Genomic DNA, 27,559 nt, shown 5'->3' on the forward strand with positions numbered 1-27,559 from the left:
GAGTTCATCTAAGTAAGACACACACTTCATCATATAGTAATTCCCTGATGCCAGTACCCTGACTCCCTGGCATGGCAAGTGAATAATGCAGTAGCCTTATTAGAACTGAGACGTGGCCGAAATTCACCTCTCAGTCATAGTGAGGGCTTCCCAGAGATGTGAAATGAATCAGGGCAGTAGTTGCTATATTCCAGTACTGCTCTGTCTGGATAATTTCTCATCATTGGCCTCTTCCATCCCAGGGAGCAGAGGTACCAAGAACCCCTCCCCTCGCAATAATATCCTTCCTATTCTTCTGCTGCACTGCCTAAAAGCACCACCAGTCATGTCTTCAGGATACGGCATAACTCCAAAACCACTTTATGACAATGCAAATGTGTGACGGGAGGGGCCATTACCAGCCATGAACACCTCCACAGCTCGTAGGCCTTGAGGGGATGAAACCTAAGATCGGGAAGAGGGAAGAAAAGAAAGATCTAATCCCATCGTGGAAGCCAGGCCTGCACAGGCCCCACAGTGATCCCTAAGGAGCTGGGGCACGCGGGAACTTAGAAAGATGGGCGTCGACAGCTCATATAAGGAGAACACCTGGGACCAGGAGAAGAATTTGGAGGCAAGGCTAGAATGAAAACCCATTGGTAGCACCTTCAATACCCTTCTTACAGAAGCAAATTGCTCTCTTTCGTGAATATCTTCTAAAGGTATCTTCCCCAGATAACTACTGACCACGTCTTGGGACATAGGATGTCTATGGAAACCAAGGGAGCTATATCATAATGGAAAGACATAAAAATGAAGTTTGCCGGAAAAGCATTTTTAAAGCACTGTAAAACTATCAAAGACAAGAACATTTAGGTCTATGAAAAGTACAAACATAACATACAGCTTTTACTGATATTGTCCCAGGGACATCTTGAAACTGCAGGACCCAAAATCTAGTCCTTAGACCCAGGCAGCCAGGGCCTCTGTCTGCAGGGCCTCTGCCTGCAGCACTTTGCTCTAGAGAATCTCACTCAAGGAGTCCTGAGCCAGGGGACGTGTCTGCCCAGCACCCATCTTTCTTCCAGACCATGCTCCAGGTACTTGGGACACAACCAACCCAGGTAGAGCCTTCTTCTTTAGGTCTGTACACCTGAGGGCCCACATGGCAGGTGTGTGACCTGTGGTCAGGTAGAGGGTTCAAAGCGTGGCTCTTTGGGGCAGGATGGGACAGTATTGGGACCTGCAGGCTGAGGTTTACAGACATGTGCTAGAGGCCCTTCAAGGTGAGACAGAATCAGGTGTGGCACAAAGAAGGAGCTTGGCCTCAGGCTTTTTTTTTTAACCATGGCTCCAGTCCTGCATATCTTAGGAGCAGGTCTGCCTAAGGCATTATTTCCATGTCAGCACATCTGTTAAGGGACCGGCCCCATATGCTGTTGGACATCCCCTAGGTAATGAGAAGAAGGAAGATGGTGGGCCCCAGCTGGGCAGATGGGCTGTGCACATCTGCTCCCTTCCTCCCTTATTATCCAGACACAAAGACCCTAACCCAAACATGAGCAAGTTCCAAAGCAGACCCACAAATGTGAGTTTTTAAAGAAATTTACTTTGCTATTAAAACTAGAGGACATTTTGGGAAACCATTTGGTTTTCATATAGTTTACGATACATGGCCCTTGTCCTCCAAGGGGTGGAGTGTGATTTGACAGCAGAGCTTGTCCTCTGTGTCTCTCTTTGAGCTTATCAGTTAAGGATGGGGAACCACCCCTGAAAAGGGAAGTCTGAACAAATCTTGGATGCCAAGCCTCGGCAGAGTTCTGGGAGGAGGCAGGTGAAGTGGAGGCAGGGTTCTGAGAGGGGGCAGGTGAAGTGGAGGCAGGGTTCTGAGAAGGGGCAGGTGAAGTGGAGGCAGGGTTCTGGGAGGAGGCAGGTGAAGTGGAGTGGCCTGATAAGCTAGCCCTTTGAAAAAGTGTGGGAAGTCCTGGGATGTTTGTAATTCCCTGGAGCAACCCCAGATGCCCCAGACTTGTGCTCGGTGTCCCTCTGCCCTGGTCTGTGGCTCTGATAGCTGCAGGGACGAGAGGGCAAAGAAGTGTCAGGTTCTTGAGAAAAGACTGTAAGTTGCCCAGACAGAAGTCTACCTGCCTCGAGCTCCCACATCTACCTCCAAAGGAGGTGAAGGGTCGTGAACAGGACCAGAAAGCTTTCCCCAATGGCTGCAAAGACAGAGAGGCTGCGAAAAGAATGAAAGGAATCAGAAAAGAGATTGAATTCACAGCTTCTCTCTTGCTCCAGGTTCCAAATGTCTTTTGAAATACCCACTGGCCTCCTTTTTTAATATTTACTAGGCCAGGGTGGATTTTTCCATTTCAGCCTGATGTCATTCCCAGCCTGCAGGTTTCCCAATATCCCTGTCTGCTGATGCATCAGACTCCTGCAGAAACACTGACCCATTCAACTCTGGCCTGAGAGGGCGCCCTTCCTTCCTGTTTTTGCTGCAGCCTTGGAAAGTGATGCCTGGAAAAAGGGACTCATCCTATTGCCCAGCAGATGTCCATGACGTCAGAGTTTCTTCCTTTTTGCTCCTCACTCATCTCTTCAAAGGTGGCCCTTTGAACCCCCGTGGCACGGAAACCCTGGGAGGGACAGAAGGCCTGGAAGGGAACAGCTTTACACTCAAAGGCTTCTCTTTTCATTCCACTTACACAGAGTTAAGACAAGAGTTTTGCTTTTTCTCCAGGCCAAGTCCAGGGACAAAGACATATATCCTCTAGCAAACCTTGATTATTAATAGGCAGAGTTTGGTATAGAATATGTGCAGCCAGTTCCAACAGAACTAAATGTGTGCCATGGCGTGTAATCCTATCCTGTGTGGGGACCTCTGTGTGTGTGACAGTATCTGTTGGTGATTGGAAGATGGGGTAGATAAGGTTCATATAAACTCTGCCATTCAACCAGCATATTGTATAAAAGAACATGTAAGAATGGGCAATTTTTATCAGCCTAAGTATAATTTTAATAGGTGTAAGTACTCCTAAAGCACAAAGTTTCTAGTTCAGAAGGTATTTATGATATTATCAAAAGGGTAGTAATAACGAGTGGTAATAGATGTCATTACTTGTGTGCGTGCACACACACACATGCACACACATTTGTGCACGGCAACACACATATATGAAGTTTTTATGACCACCCTTTTCCTGACAAACCAAGCTCTACTATTTCCTCCTAACCAGAATGGCAACAGGAACTAGAAGTTAAGAATGGGAGTACAAAGCCCCATTATACTGAAAACATGGAGATTAGATTAACAAATAAGTTCTCCCTCCCAGTTCCCACACCTCAATCATGGGTCTTCCTTAGACTTGTTGACACTTGGGCAAGATTCACTGTATATAGAAGGAACTTCTAGATTTACTGTAAAGAGCCATTATAATACTTTAATATTTAATGGAAAAACATAGTTCTTTTTTAGTATTTGTCATAACCATATTATATTTATTGTGTGTGGATGGGTGGAAGAAAAACAAGAGGAAAGGAATAAAATACTTAAATGACTGACCTTTCTGTTTACTCCAGTTTTTTGTTTCATATCTACTTGTCAATGACAAGGAGAAAACTTTTACTGCTCTTCAAAGAAGGAAAAAGACATATGCTTGCTTTCTCATGTTGGTAACCAAAGAAAGTATTTTGTGAGTTGTTTTCCATATTTTCAACATCTTCCCCCCTATATAAAATGCAGTGTATGTAATGGCTAGAAAACATTACCTTGAATTCAACTAACAAATTTTTCATAGAAGGTTTTCTGGGTAGGAAAAATGACTCCAAATAATTTCTGAAATGCTTCTGTTCGGGTCATGTGCCCCTCCCTGAAGCCTTTGTGCCCCTCCCCTGGTAAGCAGCAATGCACTGTGGGTTGGATGGCCTCCAGCCCAGCTCCGGAGATAGGATCTGACTTGTCTAGCCAAGCAGTATAGTTCTGTCTCCTTGGATGTCAGGACAACAAGAGAAAGTCCAAGGCTTGTTTTATGGTTGGAAAAGAAATTCTCTCTCTTCCTGCCAATCTTTCCCCTCCAGCTGATCAAGGATGTGAAAGCCCTAAGAAGTACTGGCAGCCACATAGTGACTCTGAAGGGAACCAGCCTTTTAAAAAAAGAGAGAGAGAGAGACAAAGAAAGTGACACTGTGAAAAGCAGAGAAGCAACCTGGAAAGAGCTGGTCTTTGGTGCCTTCTTTGAGCCATTGTATGAAGCCACTGCAAAGCCTTCCCTGACTCTGGACTTTTCAATAACAAAAGCTATACTTTCCTCAGTTGTTGAGTGGGGGTTTGTTCCACTGAGATGCAAATGTACCTTGTCAGGTACAACACATCTGTGTGTGTGCAACCATATGGATCATTTCATTTTTCTTATAGAAATCCATTATATACTGAAAATTATGAACTTCTTTCCTTTTACAGTCATTCAAAGATGAAATACAGGTCTGGGAAAAACAAAAGGTGCTTCTTAACACCAAAGCCTGGATTAGATTCCTAAGATCTAGAAGTTGTGAGTACACAGGGCTGAAGTTACCTCTGCTTGCCAGGGCCAGGACGTGAGTAAAGATTTATGACAGTTTGTCTGCCAACGTTTTCACTGTCAGGGGAAAGCATATTTTAGAAGACTAGAAACCTGGAAACCAACTCTTTGAACCAAGTCAGTCAGCAAATGTATAGGTTTGGTGACTTGACAATTCTAAGGAGCATTTAAACAAATATGGTCTAAATTCTGCTTAAAATGATTCAGTGGGCCTAGAAAAATCTCTTTTGAGCTAGAACAAGTCATACCAGGCAATAGGCCAGAGTTGCTTCCAGGAGCGTAAAGTTACCAGCACTGGAATAAAAGAAACTCAGAGATCCCCAAAGCAAAGGCTCTGGAGTCACAGTGTTACACCGTCACCCTCAACCTAAATCCTTCCAATCAATTCCATTATAACTGCTCTCTCCAGAAATCACTGCGTCAATCCCTTTTTCCCTAGGGCATCCATTCTTCCCCAGAGAACACGTTTTCACTCACTGCAGATCTGTTGTGGTAACAAGCACAAAACCCATAACCAAGGAGCAGGTATACTTGTAAGATGAGGGGGAGACATTCAGGACACTGAATGATCTCAGAAGGTCCTGAGAATTGCAGAGCTGAATGGACATCACTGCCTTAGATCCTTCTTGTCTATGCCCCATCCCCAAATTTCCAGAAGAGTAAAGTCACGCTCTGAAAGTTTGTGAGCTAGCAAGGTGGTGGGAGAATTGGAAATAGAGCCCAGGTCTTCTGACTCCAAAATCCATGATGCTTTTCTCTTCATCACACTCTGCGATAGTCTTATGTGTCAACTTGGCTAGGCTGTGGTACCCAGGCCTCTAATCAAACACTAATCTAGGTGTTGCTGCAAAGGTGTTTTGTAGATGCAGTTAACATCTATAATCAGATGACTTTCAGTAAAGATACCCTTGATAATGTGAACAGGCTTCGTCCAATCGATTAAAGGCCTTACAAGCAAAGACCAAGGTTTCCCAAAGAAAGAGTCATTCTGCCTCAAGACTACAGCACATTCTGCCTGAGGTTTTACCTGCTGGCCTGGCCTGTGGATTTCAGCCTTGCAGGGCCCTATAACTTTGTGAGCCAATTCCTTAAAATATCTCGATAGGTAGATGATAGATGATTGATAGATAGATAGATAGATAGATAGATAGATAGATAGATAGATAGATAGATGTTATTGAGTTTATAGAGATATAGACACACACACACACACACACACACACACACACACACACACACACACTGGTTCTGTTTCTCTGGAGAAGTCTGATGTACTAATTCAATGAGCCAGGTAGGGCAAATCCAGAATTCCCTGATGAAGATCAAGAAATGGAGAGGGAAATCCTTGGGATCTAAGAAACCACTGCCTAGTGACTTCTACAGAGAAGTGGTAATGTGTGAATAAGACATCTAAGATGCTATAGCATGCAGTGAAAACCATGGGAATAAAAGTCTTCAGCAACCAAAGAAAAGATTGTACCGGTGAAGATTTGTTAAAGCAGGCAGGGTCTTTTACTGATAACGTCCACAGATAAAGGGAAAACAACGTGCTCTCTCATGGAAATAATGGGGCTGGAACTAGTTCCATAGGACAGATAAAGCCCTCCTCCATTCCCTTCTTTCTTCTCTTCACAAAACCATCTGGCTCCTGCTTCCTTTTCCTTTTTTTTGTTATTATATATAATTTTATTACTAAGCACATAAAGTATGACTTTTTGGCAGCCTCCCTTACAAGGAGAAGAGGACTCTGCAGAGAGTTTTAAATTACTTATCCCCATCAAATGAAATTATTAATGTGTCAGTACAGTCCAGACTCGGGCATTTGTCAATCACTTTCTCTGGTCTGTATGAAGCATTTGTTGTGTACCCCACACTGTGCTATGCCAGAGAAGCTATGGACCTGCCTTCAAAGAGTTTATTTTTAGTTGGGGGACAAAGGTAAACATTTGAGAAGCAATTAGAGAATACTATGACCCAGTGTATAATTGCACGCTAGGAGCTATGGTGCAGGCGCTGCCTACTATTGGGTTTTAAATAGAAAGAGGATCATCAGAAGCCAATATTGTCAAAGAAAATTTCGTAAAGAAGATACGTACATACCACTAGTAAAGGAGTAAGTTTACTTTGTATTAAAACAAAATTTTATGTGACTTTAGCTAATTATTTAACCCAATTCATCCACAGTTTAGTCTACAAAATGGAGATGGTAAGTCCTCCTGTATTAGATGGAATGCTTTTAGCTGAAAATTACTCTCACGATTAATTGGCTTAGACAAAATGGAATCTATTATCTCCAAAGGCACGTTTATTACAAGGATGGTTCAATAACATCTCTGGGGTCCCAGATCCTTTCTGCTTTTCTGCTGTGTCACTCCTGGTTCTTTCTTTCTTAAAGAGGCTGGTTGTGGAACTTGAAGTTAAATTTTGAAAGATTTCCAATTAGTCACCAAGGATATGACTATGCTTTTGAGCCTAATTTGAAGGATGTCATTGATTATACTTGCCGGGCAGTGTGTGGGGGAGGGGGCAGGTGGAATAAGTCTGCATAAAGTGCTGATAGGTAGGGCAATTTTTGTTTTAAGTTTCAAAGGAGATTTGACAAGGCATGACTTACTGAGGGTGAAAGAGTCATTTGAAAACAATACATCACAGATACGTCCTTTTCCCTTCTTACTTTGTTCTGCCATTCACTTTACAGAGAAATTACCAGGGATCCTTCACACCTGGTAATGGGCAGTTTTCCTTAAGGATCCTTGGAACATTTTGAGGGCAAAAGAATTTAAAGAAGCTGTTGCATGATGTTGATTGGTTTTTTTCATCGCCTACTTCACAGACGTGCTCTCTATCAACCAGTTCTTAGAGTCTGGTTCTCACAAATGCTTCAGTCCCCTGAGGTAGAGCAGTCGTTTTCAAACTCGGTTGCACATTAGAATTACCAAGGAGACCTTTTTAAATACTGGTGCAATAATGCCAGCTCTGATCAATTAAATACAAATTTCTCAGAGTCTCATATCAGCACTAGTGTTAGTGATTTTTAAAAACTCCCCAAACAATTCTCAATGCAGCCACAGTTGAGAACAACTGGGATAGAGAATGGGATAGAACTATTCATCCGTTAATAGTGTGAACAATAAGAATAGCAACAAACACAGATGGGAATTGCAATAGACTGAATGTTTGTGTCTCCCCACCCTAAAAATTTATATGTTGGAACCTCATCTCGTGTGATGGTATTTGGAGGTGGGGCCTTTGGGAGGTAATTAGGTCATGAGGGTGAAGCCCTCATGAGTGGGCTTAGTGGCCTTATAAAGGGACCCCAGAGAAACCCCTCCCCCTGGATACAATGAGAACAGAGACCTGGAAGATGGCCGTCATCAGACCATGCTGTTACCCTGATCAGACTTCCAGCCATCAGAACTGTGAAAAATCAATATCTGTTGTTTCTGAGCCACCCAGTCTCTGGTATTTTGTTATAGCCCCCTGAACAGACTAAGATAGCCATCAACCCAAAGTAGAAGACAGATCATTTCTAACCACCCTGTCCAGAATTTCTGCACCCCCAACCTTTTCTTTTTTTATTAGTTTCAGGTGTACAAAACAATGCAATAGTTAGACATTGCACCCCCACAAAGTGATAACCCCCCCAATCTATTGCCCCTCTGACATCTTGTATATATAACTATTACTATTCCATTGAGTCTATTCCCTATGCTATACTCTATATCCCATGACTGTATATATTAAATTATAGTTGACACAAAATACTGTTCAACTTCAGCCTCAGGTGTACAGTGCAGTGGTCAGGCATCTACACCGTCCCTGAAGTGGTCTCCCTAATAAGACAAGTGTCCATCTGACGCCCTACAAAACCTTTACAACATTATTGATCATATTCCCTAAACTGTCTTTCATATCCCCGTGGCAATGCTGTCTAATCCCTTCCCCTCTTCCTCATCCCCACCCCCTCCCTTCTAGCAACCATCAGTTTTGCCTCTATAGCTCTGAGACTATTTCTGTTTACTTTGCTCATTTGTTCAGTTCTTTAGATTCTACACGTACATGAGATCATATGTTATTTGTCTTTCTCTGACTTATTTCACTTAGCGTAATGTTCTCTAGGTCCATCCATATCGTTGCAAATGGTAAGATTTCTTTCTTCTTTATAGCCGAGTAATACTCCATTGTATAAATGTACCACAGTTTCTTAATGCACCCCCAACATTTTATATCCTTTCCTTTGCCTTAAATTTTTCTCCTGCAGTTATTACTATCTATAACATACTGTTTAACGTACTAATTTATCTTATTTATTGTCTACCTCCTTCGGCAGGCTAGAAGCCCCACAATGACTGCTGTTTTCACAACTGGATGGATATCCAGCTCCTAGGACAGTACCTGGTCACATTTTCTGTTCTTAATAAATATTTGTAGCATAAAGGAGTGAACAGATGGGAATTGTGTTCAGTCTGGATACTGTGTGTGTATAACTGCCCTGTTGCTGTGAAACTTAGCAATTAATTTCTGAAAGATGACTTCTCAGTGAGCACCTCCGTCATCCAAATGACGACAGTGCTAATGCCAGGCTGGGGAGAGCTGTCAGCCTTGGCTTAGGACTTGTCAACCATTCGTGCCCTGCAGATGAGCCACGTATTAGAAGCTGTCCCTCAGACAGGAATAAAAAACCTAGCAGGTCATTTCACAGGGAGCTTCTGGAACTCAGAACGAGGGGTTTCACTTTTGGCTTCTGGAAGCAATGGATATAATTCAGAGGGTCACACAGGATGGATGGTGCCACACAAAAGCTTGAGAAGTACAGAAGTCCTCTCTAAAGTGAAGAACTGGCCGTAATATTGTCTGACTAGTGAAGACCTCTTGCACATGTAGCCTGGTTAAAGAATATCTGGTTTCCAAGACCTGAGGTCAAGGAGTCATTTAGGAGCTAGGTTAGTGCTGGCACCTCTTTGAGAATGTCTGCAGCGGGTAGGAGAGGAGTGAGGCCAGCTTGCCCTAGATGCCCGGCCGGGGTCCCCATCTGCAGGACGTGCTAGTGGGCTGCTCCCTGAGGATTCAAGTAACACAAAACTTTTATCTGAAGTAAAGCATCTGGGCTGGGCCGCTGGGGCTGCTGACGTGTATTCTCGGAAGTAAAGCAGTGCCAGCAAATGGATTTATAAAGAAAATCTATGCTCTGTAAACATTCTTTTCAACACTTTCTATATTTGTTTCATTTCCCTTACCTTCTTAATAAAAGTTCCATTGAAAAAAAAAATCGAGTCATCTATTCTGAGAGAGATTAATATGCTCTGGGGGCCCAAATGGGCTTGTGACATGAGAGGGTCTGCCTGAGAGCCTGCAGGGACTACCAGAGCACTCTATCTTGCCATGATTCTGTCACTCTGCTTCTTTCAGCAGCTCTGCAGGCAGCCAACCTCTGGACTTGTAGTTATGTGAGATTAAGACATGCCCTTCTCAAATAAGCCAAATGGAGTCAGGTTCTCAGCCACGAGCTGCCAAAAATGCCTTTCTCTGCCCTGCTCACCTGGTGAACACCTTCTCAGCTTTGAGCCCCTGCTCTTGTGCAGCATTAATTCACTGCCCCTCTTCTTAGTACGCCATACTTCTGTCATGACACCCGTACCCTTACGGATGTTTCTGTTGGACAGATGGCAACCTTAAGGGAAGGAAATAAGTCTATTGCTTTGTTTTGTGCAGAACTGACAGAGTCCCTGAAACAACAGTTGAAAGGTGAATGAATGAATGAATGAATGAATGAATGAATGAAGGTAGAGACTTTGTGGAGATAGAGACTCTGTGACAGCAGAAATGCTGAAGCTTAAGTATGAAGTCAGGAGAAAAGGAGTCAAGAATGATATAGGCCAGCATGGAGATGGGGAGTTACAACAGAAGAAAGCAAAATGGGAAAATTTTGAGGTTGTGATTATGAGAAACTGATGTATGATCAAATTCGGGCTTATGAAAATTTCATTGGATGGGAAAGAAAAAAATGTGTATACTTGTACAAATGTTTTTAACACTAAGCCGTAGAAACGAGATAAGTGTTCATGCTATTTTGGCATTTGGTACCTCATCTTGCAGATGTGTATTTGCCTGACTCCTGTGTTAACGTCAAGCAACTCAAAGGCAAAATTGTGCTTTGTTCTTCATGGGAGGCCTAGTACCCAACTCAGCACCTTTTAGGCCCCCGTTAAAGTTGGCTGAACTCAGGCCTGAATGAAGACTTTAAAACTTCAAAGTCAGCCTTCACGTTAATTACTGAAAGCACCGAAGAAATAACCTCCTGGACATTTGATTTGAAATTATTGGTTCCTCATTAAGTTCAATTACTGTTTTCCCCTTTGACACCCCCCTAACTTAACAATATGTACCGTGCTTCCCCAAAAATAAGACCGGGTCTTATATTAAGATTTGCTCCAAAAGACACATTAGGGTTTATGTTCAGGGGATGTCATCCTGAAAAATCATGTTAGGGCTTCTTTTCCGGTTAGGACTTACTTTCGGGGAAACACGTAAGTCATTGGCTTTTATCTCAGATTTAGAAAGTAAGCCATTCAGTGCAAACTCACATGCTTCACACTAAAATCAGATTAACAACATCTTTTAGGTATTGAGTTCTCTGCAAATCAGTAAAAAAAAAAAAAAAAAAAATCAAGCTAAAGCATTGTGAAGGCAGAATTGTGGGGGAACAAAATTTAAACCATTCTTGGCAGTGTCTTTAATGCAGCTTGGTATCCTATTAAGGTGGACAGTAGTATCCATATACTTTTCCACATGTTATTAAATCACAGAATAATGAGGCAAATGTATCTCTTTGTTTTCTTCTCCCATTTTAATGGTGTCATCATCTCTGTTATTAATAGTTTATATTTTCTCCTGTAATGCTTAACATTCTGTGTAGTCATTTTTTTCCAATACAGTACTAGAATCATAAATGCTCCCATTATCCTCATTTTGCAAATAGAAAAACAGAAGCGTAAAGAGGTTAGATCCTTGCCATGTGGGAAATCACTAAAAGGGCCAGAAAATGGAGTAGAAGGACAGTGGAGTGGGAACTACTTCCTCTGGCTGAGTTCACTTCAAAATAAATTTTTCTGGGTCTTTTGTGTCAAACCTGAGTGATAAACAGTTTATCCTTCAAGGGGAAAAGTTATCTTGGCCCCTACGCCCTGGTGTGGTCTGAAATTATTTCCATCCATTTCCAAAATAATGAGTAGAACACAAAGATATTGGCCACACTAAACAAAGATTAAGTGATAAGAATGTGTGAAAAGAAGGCTCATGTACCACAAACGTCTCCCCTGATTTTGTTATTGGCTCATGTACCACAAACATCTCCCCTGATTTTGATTTTATTGATTCATCCTTTCTTTAATAAGCATTTATTAAGTGTCCTGTATGTGCCATGCATTATTCTACCTGTAATAGATAAAAAGAAAAACACATACAACCTCTGCCCTCAAGGTCCTCACAGTCTTGTGGAGATTCAGACACATAAATGGGTGCGGTTCACCAAGTGCTTTAATTGAGGGAAACACCAAGTACCAGGGAAGCCCAGGAGAGGGCACCAGCCTGGTGGAATGGGTGTTGGAGGTGGTTTGAGAAAAGGGTGGCAGAGAAGGGATTGTCCAAAGTGCACTGCTAGTGGGGGAGGAAGGAAGCATGTGGCCCAGCTGCTGCTGGTAGCTGTTTCACAACCACAGAGGACACCACTCGTAGGATGGAGCCAATGTAATGGATGGCTGAGCAAACATGGAAGAATCTATATACTCGATGGCTTCATTGAACTGCTGAACCCATCAATCCTAAAGCTGCCCTACCTCAGGGCTTGTTTTTAAGTAAGATAATCCATTTCCATATTACTTAAATTTAAGTGAGGTTTTCTGTTTCTTGCAGCTAGAAGTATCCTAAGTGATACATGGGGCAGGTTTAGTGGGAAAGATAGTTCATTTCTGAACACACTGAATTTGAAATGGCTGTAATGCCACCTGGAAATTTCCCCGGGTAATTGGGACTGGGTCACCCTTGTTAAAACAGTTTGTACCTATTTTTAAATACTGCAGTTAAACACTTTGGACCTAAGGACAATTGGTGCATTTGAAGGGGTTCCATGGCATCCTCACGGACCCGGGTGCTTTCTTGCCTGCCTGCTCTGCCATCTCTCAATTGTCTACTTTTATTTCCAGGCTTGTCCTCACACTCACAGGATGGCTGCAGAGAGGCCAAGCCTCCCATCTCAGCCAACAATGTCCAAAGGCAAAACTGAAGCACGTTTTTTCCTTGTGTTGCTTCTTGAGAGCAAAGAACATTTTGGAGTCAATGCTCAGAGGTGGTTAGTTAGTATTTGAAGGACCCTAGTCCGGAGTTTGCATTCAGAGGTGGCCACCGCAAGCGTTTCAAAAGAGGTTAACTGGATCTGAACCAGAGGACTCACTGATAAGCGCAAGAGATTTTGGAACTCATTTTTCACTTGTGAAATGAATGGTATTCACGTATATGACTGACCAGCATTCTTGCCTTTGCAAAATGAAGTATTCTCTTGGAATTAGTGCTTAAGGGGATATCATTGGTGCTCCACTCAAGAGCTTCCTCAGACAGGATCTCACCCTATATTTGGCCTCTGGATGCATGATTTCTTCACCCCCAGCCCTCAGTGAGGAACGTGGCCAGCCCCGCCTAGCTTCATGTCTCCCTTCTTTCCCCCTTGAGTGAGTACACCAGAGAGCAGACGAGCGAGAGTGACATTTTTTCCAGCTTTATTGGGGAATGAGTAACACATAAAAATTGCATGTTTCAGGTGTACAACGTAATGTTTTGATATATGTACACCTTGTGAAGTGATGACTACAATTCACTAATTAACATATCCATCCTCTCACATAGTTACCTCTGTGTGTATGGGGGGGGTGGGGATCGGGGGTTAGGACACTTGAGACCCACCCTCCTAGCCAACTACACAGCATGTTGTTATTAACTGTAGTCACCACACTGTACATTAGGTCTCCAGGACGTATTCATCTTTATAACAGAAGTTTTGTACCCTTCACCAGCATGTCCCCATTTCCCCCACCAACCCCAGCTCCTGGCAGCCACCACTCTGTTACTATGAGTTCAACTTCTTTAGATTCCACATAAAAGTGAGATCATGTGGTATTTGTCTTTCTGTGTCTCACTTATTTCACTCAGCATAATGTCCTACAGGTTTATCCATGTTGTCACAAATGACAAAGATGGATGTACTTCCTTTTTAAGGCTGAATAATATTCCATATTCCATTTTGTGTGTGTGTGTGTGTGTGTGTGTGTGTGTGTATCACTTTTCTTTATCCATTCATCTGTCGACAGACACTTAGGACTTAGGTTGTTTCCATGTCTTGGCTACTGTGAAGAATGCCAAGGTGAACGTGAAAGTACAAATATTTCTTCCAGGTAGTGATTTTATTTCCTTTGGCTATACGAGGTCTAACAATTAAGTTCGTGAACTCATCCTAGAAAAAGTGCTACATACCTCATTGCTGAATATCATTACGGTCTCCTTCAAAGTACTCCCCTTGGGAAACTATGCACTGACGCCAGCGCCTCGTCCACCCTTCAAAGCAATTTTGGAACTCTTTTTCTGTTGTTGTATTACCCTTGATGTCCTGAATGTCATAAATGTGTCTTCCTTTCAATATTTCCTTTATTTTCAGGTAAAGAAAGAAGTCATTGGGGGCCAGATCAGGTGAGTAGGGAGGGGGGTTCCAATATAGTTATTTGTTTACTGGCTAAAAACTCCCTCACAGACAGTGCCTTGGGAGCTGGTGCATTGTCGTGATGCAAGAGCCATGAATTGTTGGCAAAAGCTCAGGTCATTTAACTTTTTCACGTAGCCTTTTCAGCACTTCAAAATATAATAGTAAACTTGGTTAACTGTTTGTCCAATTAGTATAAATTCATAATGAACAACCCCTCAGATATCAAAAAAGGTTAGGAACAGCGTTGCAACAAGTTCGCGAACTTAATTGTCAAAACTTGTATATCCAGAAGTGAGATTACTGGATCATATGGTAGTTCTATTTTTAATTTTTTGAGAAACCACCATACTGTTTTCCATAGTGGCTGTACCAATTTACATTCCCACCAGCAGTGTATGAGGGTTCCTTTTCCTCCACATCCTTGCCTTTTTGATATCTTTTGGCTTTTTGATAATAGCCATCTTTTTTTTATTTTTATAATAGCCATCTTAACGGGTGTGAAGTGATAGCTCATTGTGGCTGTGATTTACTTTTCTTTCATGATTGGTAATATTGACATCTTTTCCTACATTTATTGACTATTTATATGTCTTCTTTGGAGAAATACCTATACAGAACTTTTGTCCATATTTTAATTGGCTTATTTGTTTTTATGCCATTGAGTTTTATGAGTTCCTTACATATTTTAGATATTAGCCTCTTACTTGATACATGCTTTGCAGATATTTTCTTCTAACATGTAGGTTTCCTTTTAATTTTGTTGATTGTTGTTGTTTTTTTACTATGCAGAAGATTTTTAGACTTACATAGTCCCACTTGTTTATTTTTGCTTTTGTTGCCTGTGCTTTTGATGTCAAATCCAAAAACTCATTGCCAAGACTTAATATCAAGGAGCTTTTCCCCTATATTTTCTCATAGGAGATTTAAGGTTTTCGGGTCTTACATTTGTCTTTAATCCACTTTGAGTTGACTTTCGTGTATGTTATAAGGGTCCAATTTCCAGTTTTCCCAACACTATTGAAGAGACTATCTTTTCCCCATTGTATATTCTTGGTGCGTTTGGCAAAGATTACTTGACCACATATGAGTGATTTTTTTTTTTAAAGAGATAACTTTGAATTAGCGCTAATTACAAGTGTGCATATATCACATTGAATCTTTCATAAAACTATGCAATGTTTTATATAAAAAATAAATTTAAAGTCAGTTTATTATTTGCAAGTTGTAGTACATTAATTACTATTAGTAATAAATAACATGAGACATCTTTTTGAGGTTTGATGTTTTAAGTTACAGAAACTGACTTTCCTCATGAAGGTTACCCATTTGAGGGTAAGTTTCTTTTTTGCAATTGACAACCAAATCATGCCTACGTGTTTAGGTCCTAATAGTTAGCTGAGGTGTCACTTTACTTTTAACTGAACGTGGGACACCCACAAACCAGCTTCCCACAGCTTGTCCAATTCGTACAAATTCATAATGAACAACCCCTCTGATATCAAAAAAAATACTTCCCATGGTAGCTACTGTGCTCTGCATGGCGAGTCCCCCTTCCTCTAATTGCCTCAAATTTCCAAACTCTCACCTCCTCTGGTGTGGAATTACAAAACCAAGTCCATTGACTTTATACTGGAAAAGATGTTAACTTGATAAGTTCTATTTTCTTTGGAAAGGAAAAAACGTGAATGAAAAAAACCTGTGGCTGTTCAGATCAGGTTAACACATGTCCTTAGCTGGAAAAAACCCCAAAAACCTCTAACTTCCCATGATTGATAGTGATATCGCACGTTCATTCAACTGGCTCTTGTGGTTACTAGAGAATAGGAAATTTTAAAGTTTCCAGCACGCCCAGCGAATGGAATACTGGTGTTTGCTTTTTAACTGGCGTAAAACTGCATGCTATGTAATCAAGAGGCTGGAAATTCCAATTTCACAGATGCAGATATTTGGGGGAAATGGGTCTTGTCAGTGAATTGGCATGTCCTTAGTGGTTCTTTGGTTAGACACTCCAGGCCATTGCCTATGTGCCAAATAAACCCTGTTCTTTCCTTAGTCACCTATGAAAATGAGGGCAGAGGATCGACTCAGTCATGGGCAGATGGTCAGATTCTCTCCGATGAGCTAGAAATAGGGGCTGATCAAAAATAGGCCGACCGCTTCCTTTTATACATTTCTCCTTCCAATGTATGAGCACCTTCTTAGAAAATACTTATCATTCTTATCTGAATTGTAAATGCAGGAGTAACCGCACTTGAAAATGATGAAACCGCACTTGGAAAATTTGATGAAATTATACAATCAACTTTCGTTTCTTACTTTGGAATATATGTGCCCCTTAGCTCTAAATTGTCTGAAAATTTTGCATTTTTGCCATTCTCTGTAGTCTTTTGTGGATGGTCTCCAATAGTCAAAGCAGTACAATGCAGATTTTCATGGTTTGATGAGGACTGTTTGTTTTATTTCATTCTAGGGGAAGCCAAGAAGCTGTCTCTCTCTTTTCCAGTTGGGATGCAACTGAATATCTGGATTGGAAAATTCCTGTCAGAGTTCAGTGGGTATGTCGTGCACTATCACATATTTAACATCTTTTGAAAGTAAAAACCTAGCATAAGAAATGATCATGGCTTAAAAGGAATGAGACGAGATTCCCACCAGTTCATTAAGATATCCTCCTTGTCTAGGGCTGGGACAGTTCATGATTTTTATATTTTTTCTCAGAAACGTGAGAAAGAACTATAAGACTAACATTTGATTGCATAGATCTATAAGTTGCTTTCTATTTAAAAATGTTATGTCAAATTATCTGTCTAGCAGAGAGCTTCCTTAATAGAGTATTTGCTTTTATAGGTAGCCCAGAGTTCTGTTCTCTTCTAATAGGGCCCATAGAGAAAGGAAGGGAAGATTTTATTCTAAAGAAATGCAGGAAAACTGCTTTGCACTAGACAGTGGAAATGCAGCCCAACAGAGTTGCCCGCAATAATGCTTAACTAAGGAGGATGTAAGGTTAGGGCGGGATGAGGGGTGACAGACGTTTACACACAAGTTTGCAATATGCTTCTAAGCAGCACTTCTCTCTCTACTCCCAAGGCTTGACTTCAGGACAACATAAGACACTGAAAATAAACATCAATTTGTTGTATGAGAAGCTGCCTATAGAGAGAAGTAAACACCTCCAAAAGTTTTTCTGGGAACAGGCATCCAGGAGTCCAACACTAAATTCCAATTAAAACACAGCCTTGATGTATCTTCAAGAGAATGTGGCTGGAATCTGATTCTGACCAAGGAAGCTGAAACCCAATTAATTAAGCTACCCCAGGTTTTAACAAAGACTCTGCCAAGAAAAGAGGAAAGATAGGCATGGAGCCTAGACAAGGAGAGAAGAACGAGCAGCTATTTAGTTATTGGTATCGTGAGTTCTGCACTGCCCAAGGAAGTCATGCTTTGACGTGTTGATTTGAGCTTCTCAGTCTGTGGAAGGGTTACACTTAGAGTGGAAATGTATTATATGCTTAATTCTCCTGAGTCCTAGTTTCCCCATAAGTTAATAATAGTAGGAGGTGAGTTCAGAGAGGTGATGGGGGATACTTTGTATAGGACATGTGAGCCACTTTGGAGACTTAACTTTTACTCTTGAGGGACTTGGGGAGCCATTGAAGGGTTTTGGGCAGAGGATTGATTGGGATTATCAGGAACGAACATTAAAAGTATTAGAAGGATCAAATGAGCTAATCCATGTGAAGCACTTAGCACCATGCCTAGGCTATTAATAGTGCTCAAAAAGTGGTAATCACATTGTAATTGCTCTACTTCGGGGATGCTATCAAAGTAGCTCCACTTCATTTAGACTGAATCATGAAGAAAGAAAATTTGAATAGACCTACAAAGCTAGTAAGGAGGTTGAAACAGTAACCAAAACTTCCCAACAAAGCAAAGCCTTGCACCAGATGGCTTCACTGATGAATCCTACCAGACACGCTAGACTGATCCTTCTCAAACTCTTCCAAACAGTTGAACAGGAGGGACCGCTTTCTAACTCATTCTACGAGGCCAGCATTACCCTGATAACCAAGTCAGACAAAGATACTACAAGATAACCAGAGACCAGTATCCCTGATGACGATTGATGCAAAAAATCTTCAATAAAATATTAGCAAACAGAATTACACCATATACTAAAAGGAACAAGTGGGATTTACACCTGAAATGCAAGGATTGTTCACCATAGAAAAAAAGAAAAGCATTCAATATAACACACCACATTAACAGCATGAAGGGAAAAAAACATCTGATCATATCATTGATGCAGAAAACCTATTTACAAAATTTAATATGCTTTAATGATAAAAATACTCAACAAACTAGGAATAGAAGGAAACTACTTAAACACAATAAAGGCCATATATGAAAAACCCACATCATTCTCAAAGGAAGCATCATACTCAATGGTGAAAGACTGAAACTTATCCTCTAAGATCAAGAACCACGGATATTCACTTTTGCCACTTCTATTCAACACAGTGTTGTTGCATAGTATTGAAAAATTCCAGCCAGAGCTATTAGACAAGAAAAGAAATAAAAGCCATCCAAATTAGAAAGGAAGAAATAAAATTCTCTGTTCACAGATGATATGATCTTACATGTATAAACCATAAAGATTCCACAAGCACACACACAAAAACTATTAGAACTAATAAACAAATTTAGCAAAACTGCAAGCTACAAAGCCTATGCAGAAAAATCAATTGCATTTCTATGCACCAACAATGAACAATCTGAAAAGGAAATTAAGAAAATATCATTTACAGTAGCATCAAAAGAATAAAATACTTACAGATCATCCTAACCTAAGAGGTGAAAGACATGTATACTGAAAATTACAAAACAATGCTGAAAGAATTTAGACACAAATAAATGGGAAGACAGACCATGTTCATGGATTAGAAGACTGAAGTGTTAAGATGTCAATGCTACCCAAAGTGATCTATAGTTTCAGTGCAATCCCTGTCAAAATCCCTATGATGTTTTTTTCCAGAAATAGAAATATCCATCTTAAAATTTATGTGGAGTTTCAAGGGACCCCAAATGGCCAAAATAACCTTGAAAAAGAAGAATAAAGTTGGAAGTCTCACACTTACTGATTTCAAAACCTACTACAAAACTACGGTAATCAAAACAGTGTGGTACTGTCATAAAGACAGACATATAGACCAATGGAATAGAATAGAGGGCCCAGAAATAAATCCTCACATATATGGTCAAATGATTTTTCACAAGGTGCCAAGATTATTCAATGGAGAAAGGACAGTCTTTTCAATAAGTGGTGTTGGGAAATTTGGCTATCCACATGTAGATGAATGCATTTGAAGGCTTACTTTACACCATATACAAAAACTAACTCAAAATGGACCAAAGACCTAAATGTAAGAGCTAAAACTATAAAACTCTTATAAGGATACATAGAGAAAAGTCTTCATGATATTAAATTTGGCAATGATTTATTAGATGTGACTCCAGGAGGATAGGCAACAAAAGAAAAAAACAGATAAATTGGACTTTGTCAAAATTAAAAATTTTGTTCATCAAAGGACACTTTCAACAGACTGAAAAGGAAATCCACGGAATGGGAGAAAATATTTGCAAATCATATATGTGACAAGGGATTCATATCCAGAATACATAAAGAACTATAATTCAACAACAACAACAAAAAATAAAAATAAAAAATAGGCAAAGGTCTTGAGTAGACATTTCTCCAAAGATCACAAATGACCAGTAAGCACATGGAAAGATGCCCAACATCACTCATCAGTAGACACATGCAAATCAAAATCACAGTGAGATACCATTTCATACCCATTAGGATGGCTATTATCAAAACAAACAAACAAAAACTCCTGAAAGCAACAAGTAGTGGCATAGATGTGGAGAAATTGGAGCCTTGTACATTGCTGTTGGGAATATAAAGTGGTACAACCAGTGTAGAAAACAGTATGTCAGTTCCTTGAAAAATTAAAGATAGAATTACCTTATGATCCAACAATTTTACTTCTGGGTATATGCTCAGAAGAATTGAAAACAGAGTCTTGAGGAGACATTTGTACCCTCATGTTCATAACACCATTATTCTCAATTCTCAAAAGATGGAAATAACCCAGTCATTCATCCACAGATGAATGTGTAAATAAAATGTGATATATACTCATACATATAATGGAATATTATTCAGCCCTAAAGAGGAAGGACATTTGGACACATGTTTCAACATGGATAAACCCTGAGGACATTATGCTCAGTGAAATAAGCTAGACACAAAAGGACAAATACTGTGTGATTCCATTTACATGAGGTATTTAGAGTAAAGTCACAGAGACAGAAAGCAGAATCGTGGTTCCCAGGGGATGGAGAGAGGAGTGAATGGGAAATTAGTGTTTAATGGGTACAGAGTTTGAGTTAGAGAAGATGAAAAAAGTTCTAGAGATGGATGGTAGTGATGGTTGCACAACAATGTAAATAGACTTAATGCCACAGAACTGTACACTTACAAATAATTAAAATTGTAAATGCTATGGTATGTATACTTCACTGCAATAAAAACAAAACAAAACTGTAGTTAGTTCCCCCTTCCTCTGAGTCTCTACTCTCCAACACATTTCTGGTTGTCGTTTCTCTTTATGTGTAATTTTCCTTTGGAGGAAGTACGTGGCTTAGTCACCCCTACACTGACAGTTAGTCCTCAAGGCTTGCAACTAACAGGGCATTCTGATTTAAACATCAGCCTCCTGTAAGTATGGCTATCAAGAGACTGTCTTTTAGAAAAGGATGAAACTGTGTTTTTTGATGGCTAGAACTTGGACCCTAGGAAGCAGTGACTGCCTGAGCCTGTGAGGCTTGGTCCAGGCCACCGTGTGGGTTCTGGGACGTTCTGGTTACCACTTCTCTATCTAGTAGCAAAACCAGCCTGTTACAAAAAGCAGTGCAATTGTCAATGCCAAGATGGCCTGTTTCCTTTTCTTTGTGTAAAACTGACTTTTAGTTAAAATACCCAGGAATGATTTCCCAAACCACAATTGCTTTCTCTTCCTGTGTCAAGCTGGCTGCATTGTTGAAGTATGAAGGAGATAAAAACTTAACTGCTACGGACAGACTTTCTGAAACCCAGTTGCTTTGAAGTTGCTTCGTGTAGGAAGTGTGCCTTTCTTATACTGCCAACATGGGTAAGGGGCAAGGAGAGAGGAGAAACACAGCACCATTCAACTAGGAAGGTGCAGTGTTGGGTCCTGTGAAATTATAAAAGAATGGAGTAGAAACCCGTCTTTCTCCTCCGTGTATTTCAGCCTCCCCTGTCTTCCCAAGGCTAAGATGAGAACGTTTTCCCTGTGCTCCTGTGGCATCCAGTGCTGACCTGTAAGCTTTCTCTTACTGCCCTAACACTGCCTTTTTACCCAACTGTCTCCTCCACCAGCACGGAAGCAATTGCACAGCCTGTGTCTTCATCATCTTTGTTTCCCAGGGGCTAGAGCTGTCCCGGCACAGAGTAAGAACACAGTAACTCTTGGCTAAAAAATAAATGGCATACTTTTGTATTTCATTGGCTCTACAATCCCACCAATTGTAAGACGCTTCAATTGCAAAACCACTAAGAAAGAAAAAAATTACAATCAGAAGCTAGAAGATATGACACATTCCAATCTGGGGCTTGTCGTCACCTTGATTTCAGGCCTGGACCAGGAAGAGAAGACCACAAAAAGGCTGAAGACTAATCGCCATCACTTTACATTAGGTTGGTGCAAAAGTAATGGTGGTTTTTGCAGTTTTTAACCTTTTTAACCGCAGTTACTTTTGCACCCACCTAATAAATACAGACGTGTGCACATGGAATCACACATAGAAACCTTTCCGTTTCACTTAGTTCTCTTGGCTTCCCTACCTTGAGCTTTCGTCCTAAGACCAGATGTTGTTTCAAATGTAAATGAGTCATCCTCCTGTCTGACCACCAGGTAACTAGAGATGGATAGAGGGACTCATTCGTCCCCATCTCTTCACTATGGTTATGTCCTGAGGCGGAACTCAAAGAGAAAAGTATTATTTATTTGTTGCCTCCACCAAGGCAGCTTAAATGGTGAGGATCAGTGCGTCCAAAAGGGAAATATTTTTATCTCCGGGCAAGATTATAACAAAAGAAGGTCATTTATCATCTGATGAGGGGAAACATGTCACAGCAAAATTACTAGGGAATGAAAAATCTGGGCAGTGCAATGGCACTTTTAATCAGAAGCTCTCAAAGCAATCCCACACTGTCATCAACAAAGCCTTGTCGTCACAGGGCGCAAAATGGGAAGTGTCCCTTTCCATAGTGTTATACACCATGAAACTAAGATAGAAAAAGGCTCAGCAAATTAATAAAAGGCAGATAGTAAAAACTATTATTATATGTATAGATACATTTATAGGTAAATATATACACACAGAATTTAAATTTGATTGTATGTCAAGTGAGATCACGTATAAATATTTGATTGTAAATCCTCAAACACCACACAAATAATAATGAGCAGGAGAAACACGTAGAATTTAGAGGTCAGACATTGAAATCAAACAGAACTGGGTTCTGTTTGGCCCTATCTTTCTCCCTATGTGACTTTGGGCTGGTATCTTACCCGCTCTAAATGGCTATGTCCTCATCTGTAAAATGGGAATCATAAGACTATGTGACCAGGCTACGATGGGATACTCCGTGTAAAGAACTTAGAGAAAAGGCTGGTGTATATATAGCAAGTACTCTGTAAATGTTAGTTTCTCACATTTGAACTAGATTAGATGCCCATTTACCATGCCCACAGGACCTGTTCTTCCCGCACACCCTGGCATTTAATTTTGCAGTGTTTTCATTTCACCGCTGCCGGTTTGGTCTCTCCTCCCTCTCTAGTTTGGACCCCAGGGTCAACTACTGCATTTGCTACCCCTTGGGGTCCCTTCTTTGCCCCTCCCACCTCACCTTCCTGCTGTTCCTTTTCTAACTATGCTCAGGTTAGGGTTATTGCAGTGGCCTGTCAGCTCCAGTCTTCCCAACTAATCTGTCCCACGTGGCTCTACCTATTTATCTTCCCAGAGTGAAGTCCCAAGCATGGCGTTTCTCTGCTCAAAGCTTTGCCACTGCCTATGAAATTAACTTCTCACTACAGCATTCAAGACATTCCCCTTTTGGCCTCAATCTGCCTTTCCAGGTATCTCTCCAGTTCAGCCATTCTGATGTATCTATGTCTGTGCTACATTCCCCTACATCCAGGGTTTTGTTCATACAATTTCCTTGTATTGCAATGTCCTCCCCTTCATCTCTGCTTTTAAAAATCCTAACCTTCCTTCCAGACCAATCTCAAATTCCACCTCCCCTGCAATCTACCTTTCCGGACCCTCTGACCTCCTTTGAACCACCATGTGTGTGTCTCTCTTTGGGACATTTATATTCAGCCTTGCATTAGGGCTGGTTGCACCATAAAGCCTGCCTAACCTCTGTCGTCTATCCATGGCTTTGATCATATCAAGTGGACAATAAATATGGATGTTAGCTCGCTGTGTTTAATTGGTTATTGGAATACACATAATTACCGTGAGGCCCTGTATTAGATATACCCCTAAAACAAAAAGATAAAATCAAGTCAACTCTCTGTAGTTGCTGCTATACTTAGCAATGTGGGATGGCTCCTGCGTTACCAGAGTCTCTACCCAACAGGAAGTCTTCCAGTTCATTAAAACAGTACACGTTAGTTCCTTTAACATGCAACAGATATAAATTTGGCCTTGGCATCCACTCAGCTAACTACAGTACTACTAAAAATATCTTAATCTGGGTATGGGTCTAAACTGAAAATTGAACAAATGTTTTGGGTTTTATTTGCTTGTTTGTTTGGAGTCTGATTTAGTGGTGCTACAAAACAAAACATTATAGTTCTTGCTATAGCAGAGGGCTTAGTGAAATCCTATGTCCATTTAATTATTTAATATAAGCTGGTAGAATATTTTCACCCTGCCTTCACTGTGTGGCGGTTTCCCTTGCTAGTGAGGCTTTTTGGATTCAAGTCAGCAAGTCAAACAAAAATGATTTGTTAAACTTAATAGAAAAAAATGATGTTTTAAAAATCAGAATATCTTAGTAATGGGTCCCCAAAGACTTCTCAGTTATATAAGTCTGGTACTAAGCTACTTGGCCAGGAATCCAACCCCAAAACATGCAGGGGCTATCTTTGCAAAATGCTATTCAAGAAACCCTGCCTCTACACAGCCTCCCCACATTGGGGCTACCAAGGATTTTGAAATGATTGTGCAGCTCAATCCAATCAGAACATGCAGAATATTGTCTCAACAATAAAACAATTAAAATTCAGTAACGCCAGAAAAACAAGTGAGATAAATAACTCAAGACGCTGCCTTATAAGAGCAGCAGCGCCCTATTTTTCAAATAACTTCTTTCTCCTGCCTTTAAATCTCAGAAAACAAACACCGAAGCACCCATATTAAGAATAGTTATATCAGCTAGTTCCTTTCTTTACTGGTCTTCATACAGTGATCGTCATTTCCAAATTTTCCCAGGTTGCTTTGGTGTCATGTGATTCATTTCAAGTAGAAGCAATTGCTTCAATTCTATAATGCAACCTTTCATAGTGTGGATTTTCATATAAACAAATTCACAGACGAATAAAAAAAAGAATGCTTTCCAAGATTGTATTACTCCTAATCTTTTACTGAGACAAGGTTGGCTCTGAAGCACCCTGGGCAGTTCGTTAAAGGTGAATATTGGTCATTGCTACTGAGCCCCCCCCCCCCCCCACGTCCTTTGACTTTCTGAGAATTTCAAAGGCTTTACTTTCTCTCACTAGTAAGAAGTCCCCTCAAGGTCGCAGGCACTTATAATGTTAAACAAGTTTGTTCCCTGAAGGCATTCGCCAAATGATCAGACCTCTCCCCCAACACCATTCCGTCTATAAAGGACCCGGAATAGTCACTCACCATTGGCATTTCAATAATTGATGGTCTGGGGATAGAAGTCTGAAAAGCAGCTGCTTCACAATCCAATTCACCATCTAGGGACCCAAGCGCATCCTCAGAGGTCTTAGCAGGCTGGACAGCAGTGTGGTTACTTGAATTCCGATTGGCACTGCCATTTCTCTCCGAACGGGTGCCGGAATCTCGCCTTTTCTCTGCCTTCCCTTCTTCCCCTCTTGGGTGACTTGGGTGTCGGCCCACTTTGGCCACAGGCTGATCATAGATGGTGGAATGAGTATCAGCCGTGCTGGGCTGATCAAAGGGAGCATTCTCCCTTGAATTCCCAAAACAGGCGAGCAGAGCTGAGCATGGAAATGGATGCATCCTTCTAGATGGAGATTTCAGTCTTCTGGCGAGCCTTGCTTTCCACGTGGACATGACCTGAAGTGCAACATGGCAAAGTTCAAAGGGGACGGAAAAATTTCCAAAGGTTCAGATCACCCCCAGTTTCCTTATAGTAACTGTTTCCTTGCCTGAAGAGACGGACTTTTTAGTGGTTGCCTCTAAGTAGATGAGGAGATGGCAAGGCCACCCTCCCTGAGAGTCACTCAGCTGCTAATCCCCCTTCAGAAGCGTTCATCCCAGGTGATTTCACGCTCTTCCTTCCTCGATGCTGTCAGTGGCTAAAGAAAGCTGTCTGTGAGGCATGTGGTTGGCTTGGGTTACACTCCCCAGGCAGGGCAGACGCTACAGGGGAAGGTTGTGCCAAGTCAATAGACAGTTGCTTCAGGTTACCTTGGAGGCATAAAGATAATGTAGCCTGATAGCACCCGCCATAATAGCGTCAGCCTGTGTATCAATAACATCATAACAGCAGCATAACCTTCTTCGGTTACCCCCTTCAAATATTTATTCCCCCAAACAAAACAAACACCACCCAGATACCCATCACCAGTGAAGACCCTCAAGAGGGTCCTCGACCTTGACAGCTGTTTCATTATTAAAACAGGAGGTCGACTTGAATCTTTTGTCTGGAGAGATCCAAGTTTGGGTTTGAAAGCTCCAGAAAGGACATTTCTGGAGTTTTTCCTGAATGTTTCCCCCACACAAGCTTCCGAGCTTCAGAATCCATATCGCCCCTTCTGCTAACTATAATTGCATCTTTGTTAATTTGGTTTTTTACTACCCATGCTAAGTCCTTGATTAATTTTCAACAGCACTAAAAAGACAAAAACAAAAAAATGAGCCAACATGAACAATTAACACAAATATTACGTATGTGTGAAAGTGTGTTCTGTCCATCTACTGTATATATTATTTAATTTCAGAAAATAACCCCTTTTTAAACGTAGATCTTATGCTTTTATTATGTGAATGGTGAAAATGATGATAATAAATTATAACCAGATTCTGAGACTGCTCAAAATTGAATTTTTTTTTTCCTTTGCCAAACATCTGCTAGGAATGTTAGAGAAATATAATACTCTAATGGTTTTACCATTAATAGTGACTTTTAGGTCAAGATTTCAGGGTATATTACCCATTCTAATTTATTAGGTTGCTCTCTTTTAATTTAATGTCAAGATGTGCTCTAAAGCCCAGACAGGTGGTAGATATCACAGCACTAATCCCCATTTTACAAAAGCAGAAACTGATTCTTTCAAATTTTCAAGAAGCAAGGTTATGCTGCTGAGGAGAGCTGGGTGAAAGCCCAAGATCCCTGCTGCCCTATCTGGTCTTCAAGTCTTATTCTGCCTGACAATCATCTTATCGACATAACAGCTGTTCTGGAAAGATGTCTCAAATGGGCAATCATATCCATAACACACAAAGTCAGAGACGGCTTGAAGAAGAGTGGATATGGCATCAAATGCAGACTTTGTCTTCACCAAAATTGAGAAGTAGGATATAAAAAGCTGCCATTTGCTTAGAGGCTACCACGTAGTAGGCTCTGTGCTAACATAAATATATCAGAACTTCCCAGTCTCGAGAGATCATTCCCCTTTTAAGACCCAAATATGAGCCGAGCCGTGGGGCAGGGTCGCAGGAGGTGCAGGTTCTTAGCAGGGTCCCCCACACGGATTCCGGGTAAGCCCTTGGAAGTGCGTTGTCTTCTCTTCTGCCCTGGTTGCTACCCTGCCCTCCAGCTGGTTGATTTCCTGATGCTTCCCTCACACACCCCTTTCCTCGGCCTCTTCCTTCCCAAGCAGGCTTACAGTAGCGCTAGGCTATAATGGTTAACAAGACTTTATTGAAGGCTTGAAGATGACAG

At 41.1% G+C, this 27,559-nt stretch overlaps 1 protein-coding gene across 1 annotated transcript in view; it reads right to left on the reverse strand.

Annotated features, from left to right (window-relative positions):
• Window positions 1-25,740, reverse strand: part of FAM107B (family with sequence similarity 107 member B) — a 194,834-nt gene extending 169,094 nt beyond the window's left edge. The window contains exon 1 of the mRNA XM_019738291.2: window positions 25,312-25,740. Coding sequence (XP_019593850.2) covers window positions 25,312-25,725 — 414 coding nt within the window. The 5' untranslated portion in view covers window positions 25,726-25,740. The remainder of the gene's footprint in view (window positions 1-25,311) is intronic.
• Window positions 25,741-27,559: the final 1,819 nt, after the last annotated feature.

This window comes from Rhinolophus sinicus, linkage group LG02, assembly GCF_036562045.2.
Source record: "Rhinolophus sinicus isolate RSC01 linkage group LG02, ASM3656204v1, whole genome shotgun sequence".
NCBI lineage: Eukaryota > Metazoa > Chordata > Mammalia > Chiroptera > Rhinolophidae > Rhinolophus > Rhinolophus sinicus.